Raw genomic sequence first — 21007 nt, 5'->3', positions numbered from 1 at the left:
AAACTGGTTCTTTAATCCTACTTTCACTTTTACAGCTAGCTGTTGATTATTAGTCATGTGACATTCATAATCAGTTGAAATCATAGGCAATTGAGTTACTATATGTAGTAACAAGTGTATTAAAAATCAATTTCAACATCAAAAATGGTCAAAATCATAAGAATTTTATGTTGACCAGGCAACATTCCAAACAGTAATTTTCACTATTTTAAAACTTAAGTTCTCATAAATAAAGTTTCTATTAAGTCAATGTTGGCCAAAAAGTTAACAAAAGATGTTTATCCAATCTTAAACTATTGCTGTAGATCTTTTTCTGGCTTTGTAGGGGATGTGCATTCGCGTAAGACTTTTCTCAAATGGCGTAAACCTTCCGCTTGTGGACTCTGAAATATTAAATGATCAATAATTTATACACATATTACAAGAATAAAACAAGAGGGCGGCCATGATGGCCCTGTATCACTCACCTGAATGAAAAAGAAGATTTTCAAAGTTTTCACAACATACTAGTGCATATACACATCCCAACCCTCTAAGAGTGAAATAATATAAAAAAATCTGACAGTCTTAGCGGATGTTGACATAATTTTCTTTTGGAGTTTTTCCTTTTACTACTCAGTTCACTCATTTAAACATATCTCTGTCGTTACAACACGAATCTTTTGTATGTTTAAAGGGTCCCTAAATCTAATTTTGTTACTCTGGCAGACAACAGACAGTCAGCGATCAAAAAGTAATAAAATTATTCTTAAAAACAAAAGCTGACTACAAGGCATGTCAACAGTACACTCAACTATATTCAAATACAAAGTGGAATGAAAACAAAACATTAAACATTCAGTTAAAAAAAGGGATATATATTTTTTACAATGTTCATAGCAAGATTATAACAAAAAATCTTGCTTAAAATGAATAAAAAATTAAATTAAATTAAAAAATATTGAAGCTGATGGTTAGAATCTATATACATGTTCAGCAAGGTTAAAAGCAATGCAAAGCCACAAAGGGCAAAGAAAAAAGTAGTTGGGATAAATAAAACAAAAGAGACCATAGCTTATTGAATCACAAGTTTAAACAACAGTAAAACTTTGGTAAGTCGTAGTTGCAGGGATTTGCGTAAAACTTTAACACATCAGGACTTTGACTCATTAATCGGTCTCAAATTAATGACAAAATTTCAGAGTTTGCTAACGAGATACAAATGGTGTAACAAAAAGAAAGGGCAATAACTTAGCCAGCTTATAGTAAATACATTCAGTGTGACTATTATGCACTGTTTTAAAATACAAATGCCAGAATTTGAATGGTAACAGTAAGAACAATTTACTACACATGTGAACGCATACAAAGGCTGTTAGGACACACAACTGAATTATTAACACCTCTCACACAAGTTGATTGAAAATCATCTTTGCCCAAAGAAAAGGAGTGAGAAATGTCTCCAAATTGAGGTGTCAAAATAATTAAAAGACTTTGATATATATTAATGATAAATTGTATTTTATTTATTCTATACGGACCAAGAGAAAAGTTTGACACATCGAAAAATTCAATTTTGACTCATATTTAGTTTTTTTTTAATAAATACATATAGGTTATAAGTTCTTCTGTATTTTACGTTACAAAGGAAAAATAAAATATATACCCTTTTCAACTGCCTACATGAGTCATTATCACCATCATCTAATCTGTTACATAGAATTTTTGTGACCTTCAACCATGCTGGTTCTCTTTCCTCAGTTGTGGTCTGGGACTTCACTGGGGAACCAGCTGGACTGGTATCCTTATCCAATCTCTCACCAGAAGTAATATTTTGAGAACCAGTCTGTAGCCATGGACACCAGTATCTGTGTTCTGAAACTGGGTCAAATTGTTGCTTTTCCTGAAATACCAAAACACGAATAAAATAATATCTATCAAGCAGCACACCTTCAGATTTCTGCTAATTTTCATGAAAAATTTGAAAATGTATTACAATGTATAAAGTAAAGTATTTGAAAGGAACAAAGAAAATAATTTACACATTGCAAACGGCATTTCAACCAAGGTAAATTACCAAATAAGAGGTCAAAATATGAAAAAATAGCCCTTACTATGTTAGTTACACAGAAGAAACCAACATAGTAGAAATATGGTGAAAATACTTCAAAATCGGTCATTTTTCACAAATAAAATGGACTCTTTTTTCCCCTCTATATTTAACAGTAAAGGTTTCTCAAGTTTGATTTTCTTGAAATATTTTGGCTCATCTGGATGCATGCAGCTATAAAAGAGTAATTTTATGTGTAGAAATAAAACATTTACCCTATAAACTAAAATGACCAATAATAAGACATAAAATTATTGAATTGTGTTAGAGAAGTCTATAGGAGTGCATGCTGGACTCTTTTCAGTTCCTGTTGGTGTTTCAAAGTTTTTATACAGGGGCATAATTTTAGAAGGCCCTCAGTAATATTTGAAAGGTCTAGGACAAGTGGCTAATTCAGGTGGAACAATGAATATGTCAATACATAAAATTAATCCGGCCATTCAATCTCCTATTTCTAGCACTGGTAAAAAAATACCTTCAGATCGGCGGTAGTTTTTACTAGGCCAAACAGTTATTTGTAATTTAATCAACACATATTGTTAACACATAAATCTGACAAATTTATTGATTTTCCAAGTTGTAGATAAATGTGACAGCGCAAACATGTAGCTAAACACCGTTTTCCAGTACATTACGGATTTAGCTACGACACCAAATGAAGTCAACAACATGATTATGTGATATTTCTATTTTTATTGTAATTTTTCCGTTTAAGATATAAAAAAAATTGATTTGTTACAAAATTTCCAATGTTCCATTACTATCTCAGCATATTTATTTCAAATTTTACAAAAAAATAATGTTATTATGAAAATTTCATAATTTAGAACAGTTAACTTGTAGACTGTACTAGACACCTGTCATTATACATTTAAATAGTGATGTTTTAATTATTTTCTGTGTTAACTTTTCCTAGTATTTACATACATTTTTGCATTGAATTATTTCTACAAAGCTTTTTAAATTTTTGTTCATTTTTTTTCAAAATAATTGTTTTATCTAAAAAAATGGGCCATCATGTCTATTTCAAAATAGTAGCTCAAATGTACTAGTTAAATATTATATAACATCATTAACAAAGTTAGAATCTTCAGAAATAAGAAAAATTCAATAATATTTCACCAGGGCAATTGTATGAAATATAAAAACAACTTTTAATAATTACATCTAAACAATGAAGCATTATTGTACTGTATCGTCAATACGTATTGTGTATCGTTGGTCTGTATCGCAATATGTATCGAATCGGAAATTTCTGGTCAATACCCAGCCCTACATAGCAGTAATGAATTTTTAGTAGACCTCAACTGACATAAACCATTTTGCATTTATGCCAATATCCTGCATTATTAACATATAGGGCAAATGAGTTTACACATATTTAATTTAGCTTAATTTTTATAACAAATTCATGCATTTTATGGAACTAACCAGTACTGATGTCATAATCGACAGATCCTTACTTTGCCCTTTAATTTGAATAACAATAGATTTAACCACAAACACGGACATTGTTAACAAACATGTTGTGGTGAAATTCTTATTTTATCCACTAATCTGATGATTAGAATTAGACTGGTCAGTGATCCATGCATAGGAAATGGGGTTTCCAATGAAGCAGGGCTTCGTCACATGATCCCTGGTTCACGTGACAGAAAACCTTAACCACTTGGTGAATGCTTGCCTCTTTCAAAGTCATAAAAAGGGGAATATAACAAGGTCTTTATTATCGGGAATATTTTTGTTTGTTATCAAATAAACACGACACAAATTTCTGGATGAAGAAAACACCTATTTGTGCATGTACGCTGTCTCAGCCGACAACATCAAAACATCCGGTTGACTTACTCATGTGACTTGTCGCAACATGTTTATCAAGGATCGAGTACACAAGCCGAGTTCAGTGGCTGCTAACTGGTAAAACGTGACTTTTTTCTTGTTTATGAAAACAAAGTCTCTGTCATCGCTAATGAATGGACCAAAGCAAACAGAAAGCTGACAACTCTTGTTAGCAGCTCTTATATAACTAAAAAGGGTCGTTGTACTTTTTGTACACTTGTTGTTGCCGATTTTATTAAATACAATTTACTACTAAGCTTTTGCATAACCAACTATTAAACAACTTTATACAGTGAATTTTTTTTTTAAATCACAAACAAATCTTTTGATAAAAAATTCTTTCACACATGGATGGACAATTTTATGGGTGGTTTGCTGCTTCAAGAAAAAAACATATAACTTCTTTTTCAATAGAAATGAATCTTTAAAACATTTGGTCAAATTTTCTATTCATTTTATTTGGCGCTTAAGACTGAAACCTTATGAACTTAAAGTAAAGCCAATTAAAACTTTTAGAGCATTAGAACAATAGCTTAAGCATAAAATGGAGATTAAATTATATGTTAGTAAAACATTGCGATGTGGTGCCTCAGTAGTAAACATATCTGCCCATTTTAAACCCAAGGATTCTGGATTCATGCACCACTTGGGAAAGCTATTATGGGTTCGAGGACCACTGGGATCAAAACAATGTTACTTTATTTGACAACATGACAAAGTACTGGTAATTTTAAGAAAGTGGATTGGAGAGTTGTTTACACAAAGCTACACATGCAAGCAGTCAGAAGTCTTCATTATCAACCTTATATAAGTGTTTAAACCTTTAACCTGATGGAACTGGATGTGTTGAGCCTTTGCAACTAGTATCAGCCAGGCCAGCCAGCATATCCATGCAGTCTAGCCAGACTCTTAACTGTTGGTAGCTCGATTTTTGGTATTTTGGTATGATTCCTTAAACTTTAAATGGACTGTTCCAAACTCAAAGCAGAGTAAATCCATTACACAAATTTAGGAGGTAAAGGGTTAAGCTAAAACATGTTAAAGCTTAAAATAAAACATTGTAAGCTGAAAATGACATTAACAGTTTGTTTGTTTGTTTGTTTGGATTTTTACGGCACGTCAACACATAACTGGCCATATCGTGCCGAATGCTATTAAAGGCTTAAAATGTTATGTAAAACTTTGTTAATGACAATAGAAATGAACCAATTAGATCCTAGAATACAAGTTTATCTCTTTCAAATAATCAATTATGTTTGACATTAACAGAGATTTAAAAGTTACACAATGAGCTTAAATGGAAGAAACACTAGCTTGAACTGAAACATTACATAGCTTTACCTTGTATTTTTTTGGCCATAGAAAAATGCTTCAACAATATTAGTCATATGACCTATCACATGATGAGTAAAAAATCTCCTATCCAACTTGGTCATCATCCTTTAATCTTCTGTGATTTACCTTTAAAAATTTGGCCACTTCAGTGACAAAAAATGAAAACGGTTGACAAAAAACATTTTCTCCTTCTTCAAAAATATTACAACAGTTTTTAAAAAAACTAGGTCTGGTAACATAACTATATTTATCACGAAATTTCAAAAACTTACAAGCCTGGGTCTCTTTCTAACTGGTCCATCACACTCCGAGTCCTGTCCATTATTCTTGTTTATCTGCCCATCCATTTTGTTTGTATTTTTATCATTAGGTTCTCCCACTGTCCCTGATGAATCACCATTAACATGACATGTATTTTGATCCACATTTGTATTTTCTGAGTCATTTTTATGAATACCATTTGACTTCTCCGTAAAACTGTTCCCATTTATTCTGGTCTCTTTAAAACTGTCCGATCCAACGGACGGAGTCATTTGTTCTGTATTTTCAAACTGGTAATTCCAGAGTCCTATTTTTCGGCAACAAAAATTGCACTGCAGAATATCCACTTGTGATTCACTGCAAAGAAGAACAATTTTTTAACTTGACTTATTTTTAACATGTTACCCGTGTATCTGGCCTACAGTATAAGTTTTGCCATTGTTTGGAAAGTACATTTTACTTAACTTGAATATTGGATTTTCTTTCAGTAATTTGACCAACATGGTCATGGTGGTAGCAAACTTTTTACGTAGTTCAGCAAAATGTTTGAAACATCTGAATATATTCATCTTCAAAGAAATCTTTGTTAGCTTAGTGTAAAACAGTCAATAACACTGACAAAGAATTAGTCCAGCCAGAGTCTTAAAAATTGAAAGACCCTTTAAAGTTGTGAAGATCCTGATTCAGCCAAATTTGACATTCTGAGCAATTATTTGATAAATTCATTAAATGAAACCTATTTATGACTTTTAAATAAATGCACCCATATCTGTAACAAAAACATAATATTTTACCAAAGTCAACTGGAAACGAATCACTACAAGAATTATAATTTCCAGGGAATACAACACACATATATAGTTACATATTTGAATATAAATAACTAAAATCTTCATTTCAGATAAAAGAGGCCATATTGTTTAACACAGATGACACATGACACTGGCAACAAAATGTTTCAAACTGCCTGATTATGCTGAAAAAATAGCCCATAGCTCTGTATAAATTGGGGGGGGGGATTAGAACAGGTTCCATAGGATGTATGTTAGAACAAACAGTTAACATAGATCTTTAATGAAAGAGAAACATTTATTTTGTTTGGTTTTACAATGCACCCACCCAGTTAAGGTCATATCACACCAGACAGGAAAGATGATTTTGGCTACGGTACCCCACCTCAGGTGTCAAAGCCATCTAACCTGCTGGAGCTTCAGTTATTTGAACCAATTATGATCGCCACTTACAATCACGCAGGGTTACACGGTGGCTGCTTCATCCCTTAAAGGCAACCCCTTCATCTCAAGGGGCCATGCACGCAAATTGTTTCATACCAATTGATAAGGGGGAAAAAAAGGGCCATTACCTCTCCATATAGGGGAGAAAATATTGTCTTTCCAAAGGATGTTTAGCAAACAGTTTACAATAGTTTTAATTCAATCCATCATGTATTATAATGAATGGTAGCATTCACAAGATTACAAGTGTAGAAAAAATGACAAAGGGGCAAACTGAGTATACACCCTTTTAAACTTTGTATGCAGAGGAATGATCAATACTAGTGTTATCGGTCAGGATCATTGACTTACATTTATCATGCATAAAGTTCCATATACACAGGAGCAATTGTACTTGACATATGAATTATGCCAACCTTGATGCCACAGTGAGTACGATAGCCTCTTTCCAATCAAGCTAGAAATCATTTCCAGTACATTATGTCCAAACAACTTATATAACAAGCAATATGAAAACAAATTTAACAAAGATCAGTTGTCACGGTGAAATTATGACTTGCTCAAGGATACATTCAGCGACCCGTGTATTATATATCTGATGCTCTCCGTTTTTACATGTAGCTAAATCTAAACACTTTATACAGGGTCTTCATTTTTTATCTAAGGCAACAGATGTGCCAATGAAAACAACCCATTTAGCTGAGGGTCAAAGGGAATTTTATAATATAAAAGCTGAAAATACAACCAATTTAAACAGAATTTCAACGGATGATATGGAATTGACAATCTGTTAATAATGAAATCCCTGTGTACCCACAGACCTGACTGTAAAATGAATATGGCAACCATCCTATACAATCATTTATTCAAGATTTCTATTCTTAAGAATAATACTGTTGATGCTGAAAGGAAATCATTCAGCATGTTATTATCACCTAACATCATACATATCAGTCTGTGAAGCCAGACCAAACAAGTTGAATCTGGTAATATCACAGGTCAAGAAAGTTCGCAAAGTCTACTGAACCGCAAGAAAGGTCCATGAACTTCACTAATTCATAGAAAAAATTCACCAAAAATGGAGAAAAAACAAAAAAACTTTGTGCACAAAGAAAAGAGACATACCTGTAATGCCAGCCACAAAGAGCACATACAATGGTTGAATCTGAAGCAACTATCTCATTGCTATGGTGCGATGCAATAGTTCTGGCATAAGACATCATCCTTTCTTCTGTAACTCCCTTGTAAATGAAACAGGTAAAAAAAAAATTTCAATGCAAGTTTTTAAGACAATCTCTGCATACATGTTAATCTTTTCAAAATTTGGCTCTTATACCGCCTGGGCCCTCTATGCAGTCATTTAAGTTTAGTTTAGTTAGTTTATACAAATTTATCATAGTTTGATTGTATAGGAAGCTATGAGCTTATTGAAACACTCTCAATTCCATTCAATACTAAGCAATGAATGTAAATTTATTGCTCAAGGAATCCAAGAATGGCTAACCCCTGACAGGGTTTGAACCCACAGTCATTTTAAATGCAGGTATAAGCATTCAGGGTGCTTCAGTAGAAATGCCAATATTTTAGCCTGATGTGAGTTAAAAATTATTCAATTTTTTTTTCATCTTAGGTCATTTTGCATATAATAAATGATAATTTTGGGGAAAAAAGGCTGAAATATTGCACACAATTTGTTGATATAAATCTACATGACATGGCATAAAATCTTGAAAAAAAATATATCCAGTTCTGTCATGTTAAAAAATCTATGAAGTGTCCCTTTAAAGACATACACAAATGTTTGCTTATCAATTATAAATTATAAGGATTTTCAATTTTCAAAACAACTTGCGGCTTTCTGAAGGAGAAAATACAGCATGATCAGGGAAAACTTGAAATCAAATAAAGGAGAATGAAATTTACCCACACATTTTATAAAATTTTCAATTTCAATTCATTTAAACAAGTATGGTACATAGCAGATGCTATCCAGAGGGGCATTTCAGGGGAAAATATACCATTTTTAGGATAAAATATAACTATTTTGACAACAACATGGTGAGCTAATTAATTAATATAGTTTACATGTCAAGTTACCTTTTCCTCAATGGATTTGAATGATACTGTAGGAATTTTAGCACATTGCAGAGATGTCATTCTAAACCAGAAATTGCTCAGTAACTCCTCTCTGTCATGGTACGATACATACAGAAATGATTCTAAAAATAGAAGTGCTAAGATATTTTTTTATCATACATCAGTATTACAGATAAAGTGATTTTTACAACTTAAAAATAACACATGGCACACCTAAATGGCTGTTACATTAAAATTTCGTTTTGTGAATGTCACCATTGCAGAAATGTTTCATGTTAGTTCAGCAATTGAACTTCAGAATAAATGAATAATTCCAAAGAATGACTGTTATCATGAAGTATTATTTTACTATTTATAACAACTGTTAACACGGAAAATTCCCAAAGTTGATGAGAATTGATAATTAGATTAGTTGTTGACATGGTATCCCTACATAAAGTTATTTGGTTGGGTTTAACGTCTCACCAATACAGTAAATGTCATATAAAGACTTTCCAGCTTAACTGGTGGAGGAAGACCTCAGGTTGCCCCTCAATGCATTATTTTTGCAGACAAGGCACGACAGGCCCCTGAGTAGAACCATCAACGTTCCGTAGGCTTTAGTTTCCTCACATGAAAGAATTCAAAGTCCCTGTTGAAATTCAAACCCACAGCAGTGAGGGGCAAGAGGTTTGAAGTCAACGACCATAACCACTCGTCCATGGACACCCCTTTCAAATTGTTTGAATTTAAGCAAAAAGTGAAAATATTTATAATTTTGACAAAATTTTTTGTATTCTTTTTCCTGCAATTAGTCAGTCTTTTTGCTTCAAGGATTGCGGTGTCAAGGATTCTTGGCAATATGTACTGAAATTGAACCCTCCTTGGGAATGTACTCTGCTGAAAAACCCGAGACAGATAGAAATCCAATTAAATTTCATTTTACTAATTTTAAGGTGGTATGTCATAAGAAAAAGATGTATACCATGGAATACAAAAATGTTTAAGCTATGTCTTTTTACTGTATTGTGTCTTTTTTTCAATTACTGCAACTACACAACTAAAGCTTAATGCTACAGATATCAGGACTGTTACTGCTACATTGATTTTGGTTTGTGGTTTCTAAAATGTAATGCTTTTACTTCTTTACCTATACAATATGACTTCCAATGTCAGACACTTTGCTGTCTCTGACCTCAAAATTTTGGGACTAAATTGAAGCCCTGTGATATGGTAAAGCAGTTACTGATATAGATACCCACCATGAACCATTATAAAACACTTCTGACTTTTATAAAACAATACAAATATTTAGGTCATTCTGATGACCACCACATAGCCGTCATATTCTAAAGGAGATTTAACTGTCATATCAGTGGAACAATCATTTTATTCAGAAAATCAGAAATAATTCAATGAAGAGACTACGGTGTGATTTTTTTGCGGGCATCTTTTATCAATTTTAGTATTCAACAGAATGATTACAAGATTTCATCACCTGAATACAATAATGATATAACTGTTATTAAAATTTAGTTAGAGTTAACCTGTTACTGCACTTAGGTGACGATTTATATATAATTCTACGTTACATGAAGTTAACATGAGCACATAAAAATGCTTGACCAATGGTTGCCAGGCAACCTACCTGGACACGAACTTGAGGACCATTTACACAACTTTTCATGACCATCTACCAGTTCTTTCTTGAATTTATTGCAGCTATCCCTATCTGAAAATAAATATAAAACAAGGTGTTAAAACATACAATTTAAAAACTTTTCTTTATTTTTAGAAAGGTCTTTAAGAATTGCAATTTACTTTTAATGGATATTTCCAACTTCAAAGCAGTTTAAATTTATCCATTACATATATTCAAATATATGTCAAAATCTAGGCAATAAAAACTTTGAAGTGTGACACACCTATTATTTCAATTATTCATTTTTAATCAATAAGAACTTATGATAAACTCAATTACTATTGAAATGTGTTTTTTTGAATCTAAAGACCTCAAATATACAGACTTATACACTTTAAAGCCGCAAAAATCCCTGCCCTGGTAGGGAGAATTTTGTAGGCGTGTTTATCAGATAAATCATGCAAAGGACGCTGTACCTGTGCTAAATTTAGCTGATGTAAACAAACACTATAGCAGACGATAACATTTGTTATTACTGATCAGCAGCTCCCTTCCTAGAGTAATATTTCAAGTTTCTACTGGAAAGTTAACACTGCCACGTGTATTTGTTTACAACCTGCAGTTCATGACCCCATTTACTCCGCCCCGGGATTTTCAAATTTTTGACAGTTAACTGATTTTTTTTTTCACAAAGTACATTTAAGTGAATCTTTTGTGATATTTTCTCTGCCATTTTATTTCAAATGTTGCAAAGAAGTTATACAAAAAGTTTTTAGGCAAAATACTTCTTGGTTATTTTACAATTTCAAGAAAGGGCTGTTAGATGTGAAGCATGTCAAAAATACCATGAAAATCTGCCCCAGCGCCATCTAGTGGCTTAAATAGTCAAGTTGCAGGTTTAAAGGCTCCACTGTTTTTGCTGATACTTACAATTTTGAGTGTCTACTACCTTCGGAAGCTGACCACAAATGAAGGCTTTACAGTTCACACACTGAAGCATATCAGTGTCCGTATTCTTCCAACCGTATCGAGCACAGACCAAGGGAGACAACTCCAGTGGTTTTGCGAACCATTGTAAAGGGTACCAGGGTTAAGGCTTCAAAAGTTTCATATTATTTAAAGTAACATTTTTTGTTCAAATAATTCAAAATTCATCATAAAATCATTAAATTAAGATAAAGGTCTTATTTTTTAAAACTCCACAGAGACTTTTAGACTTGATTAAACTAGAAATATTGTTTCCTAGTTAAGTGAACCATTTGATATAAGTCTGAACAAATAAGTCAACTTACATGAAAAATTTCACATACATTTTTTGCAGAATAATCAATTTAATTGTGCAAAAATGATCCAATAATGATAAGCATCTCAAATCAGACTAAGAATCAAACAAACAAACAAAAACTAGAAATGTGTCCATAGGACACTGATGCCCCCACACGCCACTGTTCTGTCAATCTTATGACTCTAGGTCAAATATTTTTTGGACTACATGTGCCACAAGTTGAAAACTAAAAATCAACAAAGGGCCATAATTCTGTTATATTTGGTCGCAGCAAAAAATCCTTCCTTTACTACGATCTACACATTAAGGTTGTTAATCCCTGGAAGTTTAAGCAAAATCTGCCATCCGGTTTAAGAGGAGTTGCATTCACAAAATTTCTATATAGTATATAAAGAAAAAATCAACAAAGTGCCATAATTCTGTTAAATTTGGTTGCAGCAAAAATTCCTTCCTTTACTACCATCTACACATTAAGGTTGTTCATCCCTGGACGTTTAAGCAAAATCTGCCATCAGGTTTAAGAGGAGTTGCATTCACAAAATTTCTACATAGTATATAGTGAAAAAATCAACAAAGGGCCATAATTTTGTAAAATTTGGTCGCAGCGAAAATTCCTTCCTTTACTACCATCTACACCTTAAGGTTGTTCATCCCTGTAAGTTTAAGCAAAATCTGCCATCCGGTTTAAGAGGAGTTGCGTTCACAAAATTTCTACTTAGTATTGAGTGAAAAAATCAACAAAGGGCCATAATTCTGTTAAATTTGGTCGCAGCAAAAATTCCTTCCTTTACTACCATCGACACATTAAGGTTGTTCATCCCTGGAAGTTTAAGCAAAATCTGCCATCCGGTTTAAGAGGAGTTGCGTTCACAAAATTTCTACATAGTATATAATGAAAAAATCAACAAAGGGCCATAATTCTGTAAAATTTGGTCGCAGCGAAAATTCCTTCCTTTACTACCATCTATACATTAAGGTTGTTCATCCCTGTAAGTTTAAGCAAAATCTGCCATCCGGTTTAAGAGGAGTTGCGTTCACAAAATTTCTACATAGTATCTAGTGAAAAAATCAACAAAGGGCCATAATTCTGTTAAATTTGGTCGCAGCGAAAATTCCTTCCTTTACTACCATCTACACATTAAGGTTGTTCATCCCTGTAAGTTTAAGCAAAATCTGCCATCCGGTTTAAGAGGAGTTGCGTTCACAAGATTTCGGGACGTACGGACGGACTGACGGACGGAATGACGGACGGACGGACAAGTGCAACGCTATATGCTCCCACATTGTGGGGGCATAAAAATATTTTTTTAATTTAATTCTGTTGATGGTTCTTTATTATTTTTTGCCTCCTCAAGTGCCAAATTGATCTATTTAGGAATTTCAAATTTTATCATATGTTTTCAGGTTTTTGGACTTCAGTAGAGCTCCTTTAAAGCTTTAGAATACTAAAGGGTTTACTAGCATGCAAGACTAGTTCCTGTACAAAAATTGAAGTAACTAAGAAACTTAATTTTTATAGCACATTCACCATAAAATTGACTGTTACATATCAATATTCAGCTCGTCGCACAAATCATTAAAATCTGCATATGTTCTTTATAAAGAATAACCTTTAGTTATGAAGCCTACTTTAGAGTACTGAAATTACCGATTATTTTGTATGAAGAGAAGAAGTTCCCGTACATAAAATATAACCCATAATAATTACTCAATGTTTTTATATCAGTCCTATTTTTGTTTATAATTGTTAAAGAGACCATTAAATAGATTTGTCATTAAGGATACAGTGTGCACCAAATACTGGTACTATTACCCTGTACTGTAACAGTCTGTGCGAAAGTCTGTCAGTCTTCAAACCTCGCCAACTAAAAATCAGGAGGGTCGAGATAAATTTCGATACAGACAGTCCTCATGTCCGAATAAAAATTCAGCGAGTTTTAAATAATTTTTGGTCTTCTAAAATAATTATGCAAAACTTCCAAGATCAACCTTTTTTTTTCATTTTTGCTTGTATTCACCGACCCAGATAACCAACATCACCGCAAGATACAACCAGTTTTTGCTAAGTAATGTAAGCCACCATCATTCTTGTCTTGGATAATTTCCTTACCAAAACATATTTGTTCTCTAATCTTCAAAATTAAACCTTTGAAAGATGTATCGTTTTCTTGTGAATTATGCTAATGTTTTATTTATCATGTTTCTGTATATTTTTTTCATAGTATCTTATAGTTGAGTCTGATAATTCATATTTGCTAAATATTTTTGTTTATAATTCTGGCAATATCCCTCCCCCACCCCTACAAAAAATATCTTTCAGAGTCCAGGCTGGGTAAAAATCATCAGGGCCGGAAATAAATCTAAGGATCCCTGGCAGTCCTTGTGGCTGGATTTTTTTTTTGACTTTCGCATTGACTGCTGTTATCCCAAGGCATAATGCCATATAAGAATCTTACTCTGGCTGCCAGTACAAACCGAAATATATAACTCGAGGGAAACTGGTTACAACGGTAATGAGGCTCTGCCGAGTTTCCGCTAAACAGTTACCCGAGAGCTAGATATTCCTGTCTGTACCAACAGCCAGTGTTTGATTTTTTTTCTTGCATAATTATTTCATATCAATTATTTTCAAAAGAGAAATTAAGAAAACTAACATTCTCATTACGCACTTTTTTCTTATAGTAGCGTATGCACTTACAACTTCATTCATAACGGTAAAATGGCGTCATCCTAAGAATTCAATTCATTCATAAAAGGCGCGATGCAATAATGTCATTTAAAGCACGCGACTTGTCTTACATGGGAGGGCATTTAAGACAGGTTTTTCTAGCACCGGTGTAAAGGTTAGATAATCCTGTCTGATATGCAAGAATTCACATGCAATGACGTGCTTGTATGCATGATATTTTACCCATTTAATAATGCAATTAATTAAGTTCAAATGGAAATATAGAACCAATCTGACCAAAGTTAAGATCTTATAATGTTTACATCTACAGCTACATGTAAACATAAGAAAATCTGAACTGTTAGAGTCAGACTGATATAGAACAAAAATCTGATATTCAAAGAAGTTTTCATCACTTACAGTGTACCTGTGATATGGTAATTGGGGCATTATTTGAAAACTCTTTTACAGGACTCATATGGCAGTATTGATTGCACAATAATGGAAGCCCTCATGTTTACAAGGTCATTTGACAACTCACAGGTGAAAAAGTGATAAGGTGCTGAAACAATTTCATTTATGAGCAACTGTGAATGTTTCTATTTTTGGAAAATTTCAGTATTTAAGTATTTAATATCTGGAATATTATTGGGTGAATGTCTAGTACTATAATGACATACTATCAATAAGAAGCAGGCATAATAGCAGAACCATGGGACAAACTTGGGGATTTTTTTGGCTTATTTTATAGTTGATATTTGGTCATATTCCCAACTGAAAATAGTCTATTATTTTCCCAATTCACACGAAAAAATTCCCAATTGCAAGTTACAAAATAAATATATTAAATAACAAATTCTAAAATCTTTGAAAATAAGAGCTTCTTCACTGTTAAGGTGTTAAAATGTTTTAAGATGCCATCCTAGACAATGATTCTTTGCATACATTTAATCATTGCAAAAATTAAAGTCATGCATTTTTGCCCAAATTTTAACAAAACATCGCTGAAATTCCAAATATCATGGGTATAGGACATGTTCCCAAAATCCTGGAAAAAACCCTGAAACTCTATCCAGACGACAGATAAATTCATAACAGATGTGAATTTACCCTATATCAATGAGGGACAGGGTTGCCAGCCTGGAGAAGCAATCATTAAAATAGATAAATGTTATTTCGATTTAAAGGATATTGAAAATGTGTCAACACGCTCTTGGAATAGTTTCTTGTTTCTAGCATCAGGCACATTAAACTCTTCAGCATTTGTTCCACTTGTATGAGACTCAGCTTTTCTGCAAAACACAAAATAGTTCTGTTATATCATTAAAAGCAGGCTCATCCTGAAAATTACTGAATATTCAGAAATATCTTCCTTAAGTCCCAGCAGAGGCTAAGTATATGGTTGGCACAAATCATATTGGGAATACAGACTTTCGAAAAAAACAGAACTACAAAAACAAGCTTGAATAGACAGTATAATGGACAGATGCCTACATGATCCTAACCTGTCAAATTCAAATTTATTATTAGATTATTGGATTACAAAAAGATTTTCACCACAACCTATTTGTTTACAAAAGAGTACAAGTCAATATCTGAGGTTAAATCTATTGTTATTCAAATAAAATGTCAAGATACTCGGTAGGGACCTATCAATCCCATGCAAAATGCATTCATGTCTTTAGCTAAAATTGAAACTTTTAATTGAAAATAATTTGGCTTATATAATTATATACTGGTTGGAGAGATAACACTGACAGTAGTATATATATATATATGTAATAGAAAGAGCATCCAAACACAAGGCTATCTGATTTGTACGCAGGGCGTAGCATCCGAGTATAAATATGATTGCCGAGTGTTTTGTTTGTATCATAGTCAAAATAAAAACACGTTCCCTGATGTCACAATTTGAAACCCCAGAAAAAAAGTAACCAATGAATGAGCATCTGAATATAATATTTCTATCGCTATTAGGGATTAAACGATGATCGAGTATAATCGATAATTGATCGTTTATAGGACCGATTAGCGATGATCGAATACAAAGTTCAATAATCAATCATCGGTTATTTATCTTCTTGCTGTTACTTAAGTGACTCACTGTATTATAACAAGACTTTAAATTAAAGCCAGCTTTGGTTTTACCCAATAATTTTCATAAAATGAATGAGAAAGCATACTGGTGCCCATGAGGTTAATAGTTGACAGTGAGGCATTCTAGTTTACAGACATACTATGCTCAAATTTGAAATTAAAAATTGCTACACAGTCTATTTGTAAATATGAAATAAACATGTTTTGACTTCAAACAAAGAAGATATGTATAAAATTAGTCTACACACTAATCTAAAGATGGTTACAATATAAATATATAGTGACATTAAAAAAAACTTGGCATTTTTATTAATGACCAACTTCTCTTGTTCCCATACATAGCTTTTTCATTCCTTTATTGGAATTGAGACATAGATATAATGAATTTATTTGATTAGAATATTTTACTCAAGGATGAACATAGGCATGAGAAACTAGTTTATTTCAGTTGATTAAGTGGTAGTTACTCAAAATATAGAATATTAATGGAATTCTTATAAATATTAAAGCATGATATGTGCATTGTACATATTTACTTTGTTATCATAAATGTTTCGATTATGTAATCGATGATTGATCGAAAAAGGTTGTTCGATTATTTTCGATTACGATTTTTGTCCGATTAAGAAACCCTAATCGCTATCCCTTTCTCTGTCGTCACAATATGTAAACCCCAGACAAAATGAACCAATCAATGGGCATGCTCTGGAGTGCAGGTAACTAATACTATGCACTCCAGTTAACGCACTGTGCATGTATTAAACAATTTAACTCTGACACATTTTCAACAGAAAGGTCCCCAAACTATGATACAAATATATATATATACAGTGTTCAATCTAGAGCGCGCCATTGCGCCATTGACCCCCTGAAAAGACCGCCGGCGCAAAACAAATTCAACTGTGGGCCCGATGGGCGCACTCATAGAAAATGCCCTAAATGACATTAGAATGCTTTCTTAAACCTGATTAAGTACATAAAAAAAGTTTCTTGTGAATAATATTAATAAATACTGAATTCAAAACTGAAGTTTGTATAGAAAAACAAGAGCATGTTGGTAAGATAGTTACCGCACTCGGTAACCCTTTTAAAACCTTGATCGCTACGCTCTCTCGGCCGGGGTCTGTAAATACTATGTAGACTTTTTCTTCGTACCGTAACTATTACTTACTTTTGAGTCACAGTTTTTATAAACAAAACAAATCGTCACAGATAATCCAATACGTGCGTGTAGTTATAGTTTTTTCACGGTCAAAACAAATAAATATGTCATAACTTTCCGGAGGAAAAAAAACTATATATTTGTGAAAAGTGCGAGATAATTATAGAGAAGTGTGCATAAATTATTACGAACACGCCTTCATCCAATTAAAAAAGTCTTAAAGATGGAGCTAATCAAACACGATTGGCTAGGGGGTGTCTGACAATTGGGCCATCCTTAAAAAAATGTTTGTTTGCAGTAACCCAACCCAGAATTTTCAAGGTTGGTAGGTAGGTCGATTTTTTTTTTTTTTTTTTTTTTTTTTTTTTTTTTTTTTTTTTATTGAACTGTACTCCCAAATAAACATGCAATTTCAAATTGCTGGACAATATATGCTTTGATAATCTGGTAACAATTTAATAAATTGTTAACTCAATTCTAATTTAATAAGAACTACATTTTTTTTATTCTCTTAACCTATAAAAGAAAGAAAACAAAGCACAAGGCATAATTTTCGGAGACAAAAAAAAAAAAAATTTTTCCAGACCATGAAAAAAAAATTTGAGTAGGGGCAAATTTTATGAGTCGGTTGCGTTACTGCAAACATACATTTTTTTAAGGATGGCCTTGAGTAAATAAACTTTGATTGGTCTTTGGCTGGTCGGCGTTAAAACATTGTGCATATCATTAATCAATACACGTGACGCAAGAACTGCTGCCCTGACAAAAGATCAAAGGTACCGGTATGTCAATATACATTGTCTTAGCACCTGTTGACACTTTGTTTTTCGTTTGGATATATTGAGAAGGGTAAATGTTTTTAGCGACTATTGTAAGTTTATAGTCTTCATCAACAAAGCTAATTGGGAAATATGATTTTCTTTTATATATCGGGCGCTGATTAAAAAACTGAACATTATTATCAAATATCCATGGTAACATTAAAATAAGATTCATATGTTTCTTTGAACATTATGTCATCGTTTCTTTACCAATCAGTTTTTAAAATTGAGCCTGTATCAAAAATGGTCAAAATAATGTCATTTTTTTAGTAAGTTGATTGTTTTGGAATTTTGCAACCGTTTTTAGTCTATATATGGTACGTGAACAAGTAAATTAAAAGATACAATACCTTATTTTAATTTGATGTTCTTTTAAGTGCGGGCCCCCTTTTTTCTCAAATGACCCCCTTTTGAAAAGTTTATGGACCCGAAGGGCCCCCTGGGAATTTGTTCTAGATTGAACACTGTATATATATATAATATTTTTTGCAATATCTTAATTACCATTATGTATACCCAAATAAACTAAGTTCAGTTAAAAGACATTACGATATACTACACAAATTAGTTTTTGAAATTATAGAAACTGGTACTTCTTTAAGGTCAGGAATAAAACATTCAAGTGGCAGCATTGCCGAGTGGTTAACGTGTCGGACAAGAAATCTCATGATCGCTAGCCGCACGGGTTCAAACCCCGTCAGGGGCAAGTCGTTGTTTCCTTGAGCAAGAAACTTTACACTCATTGCTCAGTACTGGTTGGTTCCAGGAACGGATTCGAAAGTGTGTCTATAAGCTTATAGCTTCCTACACAATCAAACTAAAATAAATTCTGTATAAACCAAAACATCCATGGTCTTTTTATCCCACAACTGCAGATAAAGATACTTTAATTTTTGTGTAAAAAATAGCTTGAAAATTTTCTGGCATTAATAATTTACACTTTTTATATGTTTTGTTATACAAAGGACTTTCATTAACAGGACACAACATGTGGGTGAATTTTCATAATTCAAAAACATTAAAATTATTAATCAAATTTATCGATGTTTGGCTCTTTTGAAGTTTTGTATAATTTATACTGATCTACAGATTCCTAAATTATTTTATGGACAGATTCACATCTGGTTTAATAAATGTTCACTGAATGAGTGACAGAGAATGTATATTTTTAAACAGTGTAAAAGACTAAGGTAAGTTCTTAATTGCTTAATACTAGATATGGCGTTATTTTCATACAAAGTAGGGAGTGGCTATTTACATTTTGAATTTCAAACTTAATTCACAAACGATTCAAGAAATATCTAACCAATTGCCCTATGATTTACAATAATAAAACAACTGGTATCTACATTACATTTAGCAAATGTAGATCTATTTCTTTCACAATCACAGTCATTTATTTTTATAATTTGGATCGCGAAAATGTATGACAATTGAAAAAAATCATGTTCATCTCTAATATATATCCTCGATTTTTCATTAATATGATGTTTCAGACAAAAGGTATACCTCTGCCTTTCATCTTCACTTGCTGTCCTACTATCACCTGAGAGAAAAGAAGAAAACAACCTTTTGATTCGCTCTGGGGTTTCGATTTCGGCAGACATTTTAAAATAAATGACCCAAAGCGCCGTAAACACCACACAGAATCTACACAGGAAAGGAAGAAAGATTAAAGTCGTGATAATATGATTATTGGACAATTTTTGGCCAGCTTACAGCACCAGTATGATTTCATCAGAAAATTCTGAAACATCTTTCATAAAAATATTACAAGCACAAACTATATTGTGTGTGATATTTTATGACTTTATGTATTCAAAAGCATCAATGGCGCTGTTTGCATTGATAAAAAGACACTTTGAACATCCCCCAGACAATTCACTCCTCAAATTGTGTAGACACTTAACTAAATAGCTTATTAGCTAATGTTTCTTGTGAGATGTAAACCAACTTAAAATAAAATTTCTTGTATCTTGTATCTTGTAAGTAAGAATTCAACAAAAAATAAAGCTTTTGTATGCTTATTTTAATTACTTATAGTAACTTTTTTTTATATTTTTCCAGCTAACATAAACTTTAAAAAATGTCTGCTACACCAAAGAAGAATATTTGTAACCTTGCAAAATAGTTGTAACCTTGCCAAAATTTTTAGTACATATAATATTTCGAAAATAAGAAACGAATTTTGAATGAAACGTTTCTCATTTTCCATTATTTTGTGACAAGAATCTATATATTTTATATATATTTTATATAGGTGGGACTATAGACTTGTAGTAGACAAGGTATTTTGCTTTTGAATTTTTAACATCTTTTTTTTTTTTGCCCTCGCAGATCATATCAAAATTTACTTTTCCATATTGCCTCTACAGTTATTAAATTATATACCATGTTTATGCTGAATAAAGTAATGAAATGAAATTTATACATTGAATTTTCACTTCTTCATAGTCAAAAATGTTTTTGTTTGTTTGTTTAAGAGTTTAATTGACTA

General features: G+C 32.4%; 1 protein-coding gene across 1 annotated transcript; it reads right to left on the bottom strand.

Annotated features, from left to right (window-relative positions):
- Positions 1–228: 228 nt before the first annotated feature.
- On the bottom strand, positions 229–20137 carry LOC132728579 (zinc finger C3HC-type protein 1-like). Its single transcript, XM_060714238.1, has 9 exons — positions 20020–20137; positions 15623–15722; positions 11408–11558; positions 10484–10567; positions 8857–8978; positions 7885–8000; positions 5536–5881; positions 1646–1882; positions 229–383 (listed from the first exon to the last, which is right to left on the bottom strand). The coding sequence occupies exons 1-9, from the start codon at positions 20115–20117 to the stop codon at positions 294–296; spliced, it is 1344 nt and encodes a 447-aa protein (XP_060570221.1). The 5' UTR covers positions 20118–20137; the 3' UTR covers positions 229–293.
- Positions 20138–21007: the final 870 nt, after the last annotated feature.

The sequence above is a fragment of the Ruditapes philippinarum genome, unplaced genomic scaffold (assembly GCF_026571515.1).
Source record: "Ruditapes philippinarum isolate M1 unplaced genomic scaffold, ASM2657151v2 ctg6459_1_1_1_1, whole genome shotgun sequence".
Classification (NCBI taxonomy): Eukaryota; Metazoa; Mollusca; class Bivalvia; order Venerida; family Veneridae; genus Ruditapes; species Ruditapes philippinarum.
Note: the sequence above shows the minus strand (reverse complement) of the source record. Positions and strands in the feature narration are given on the sequence as shown.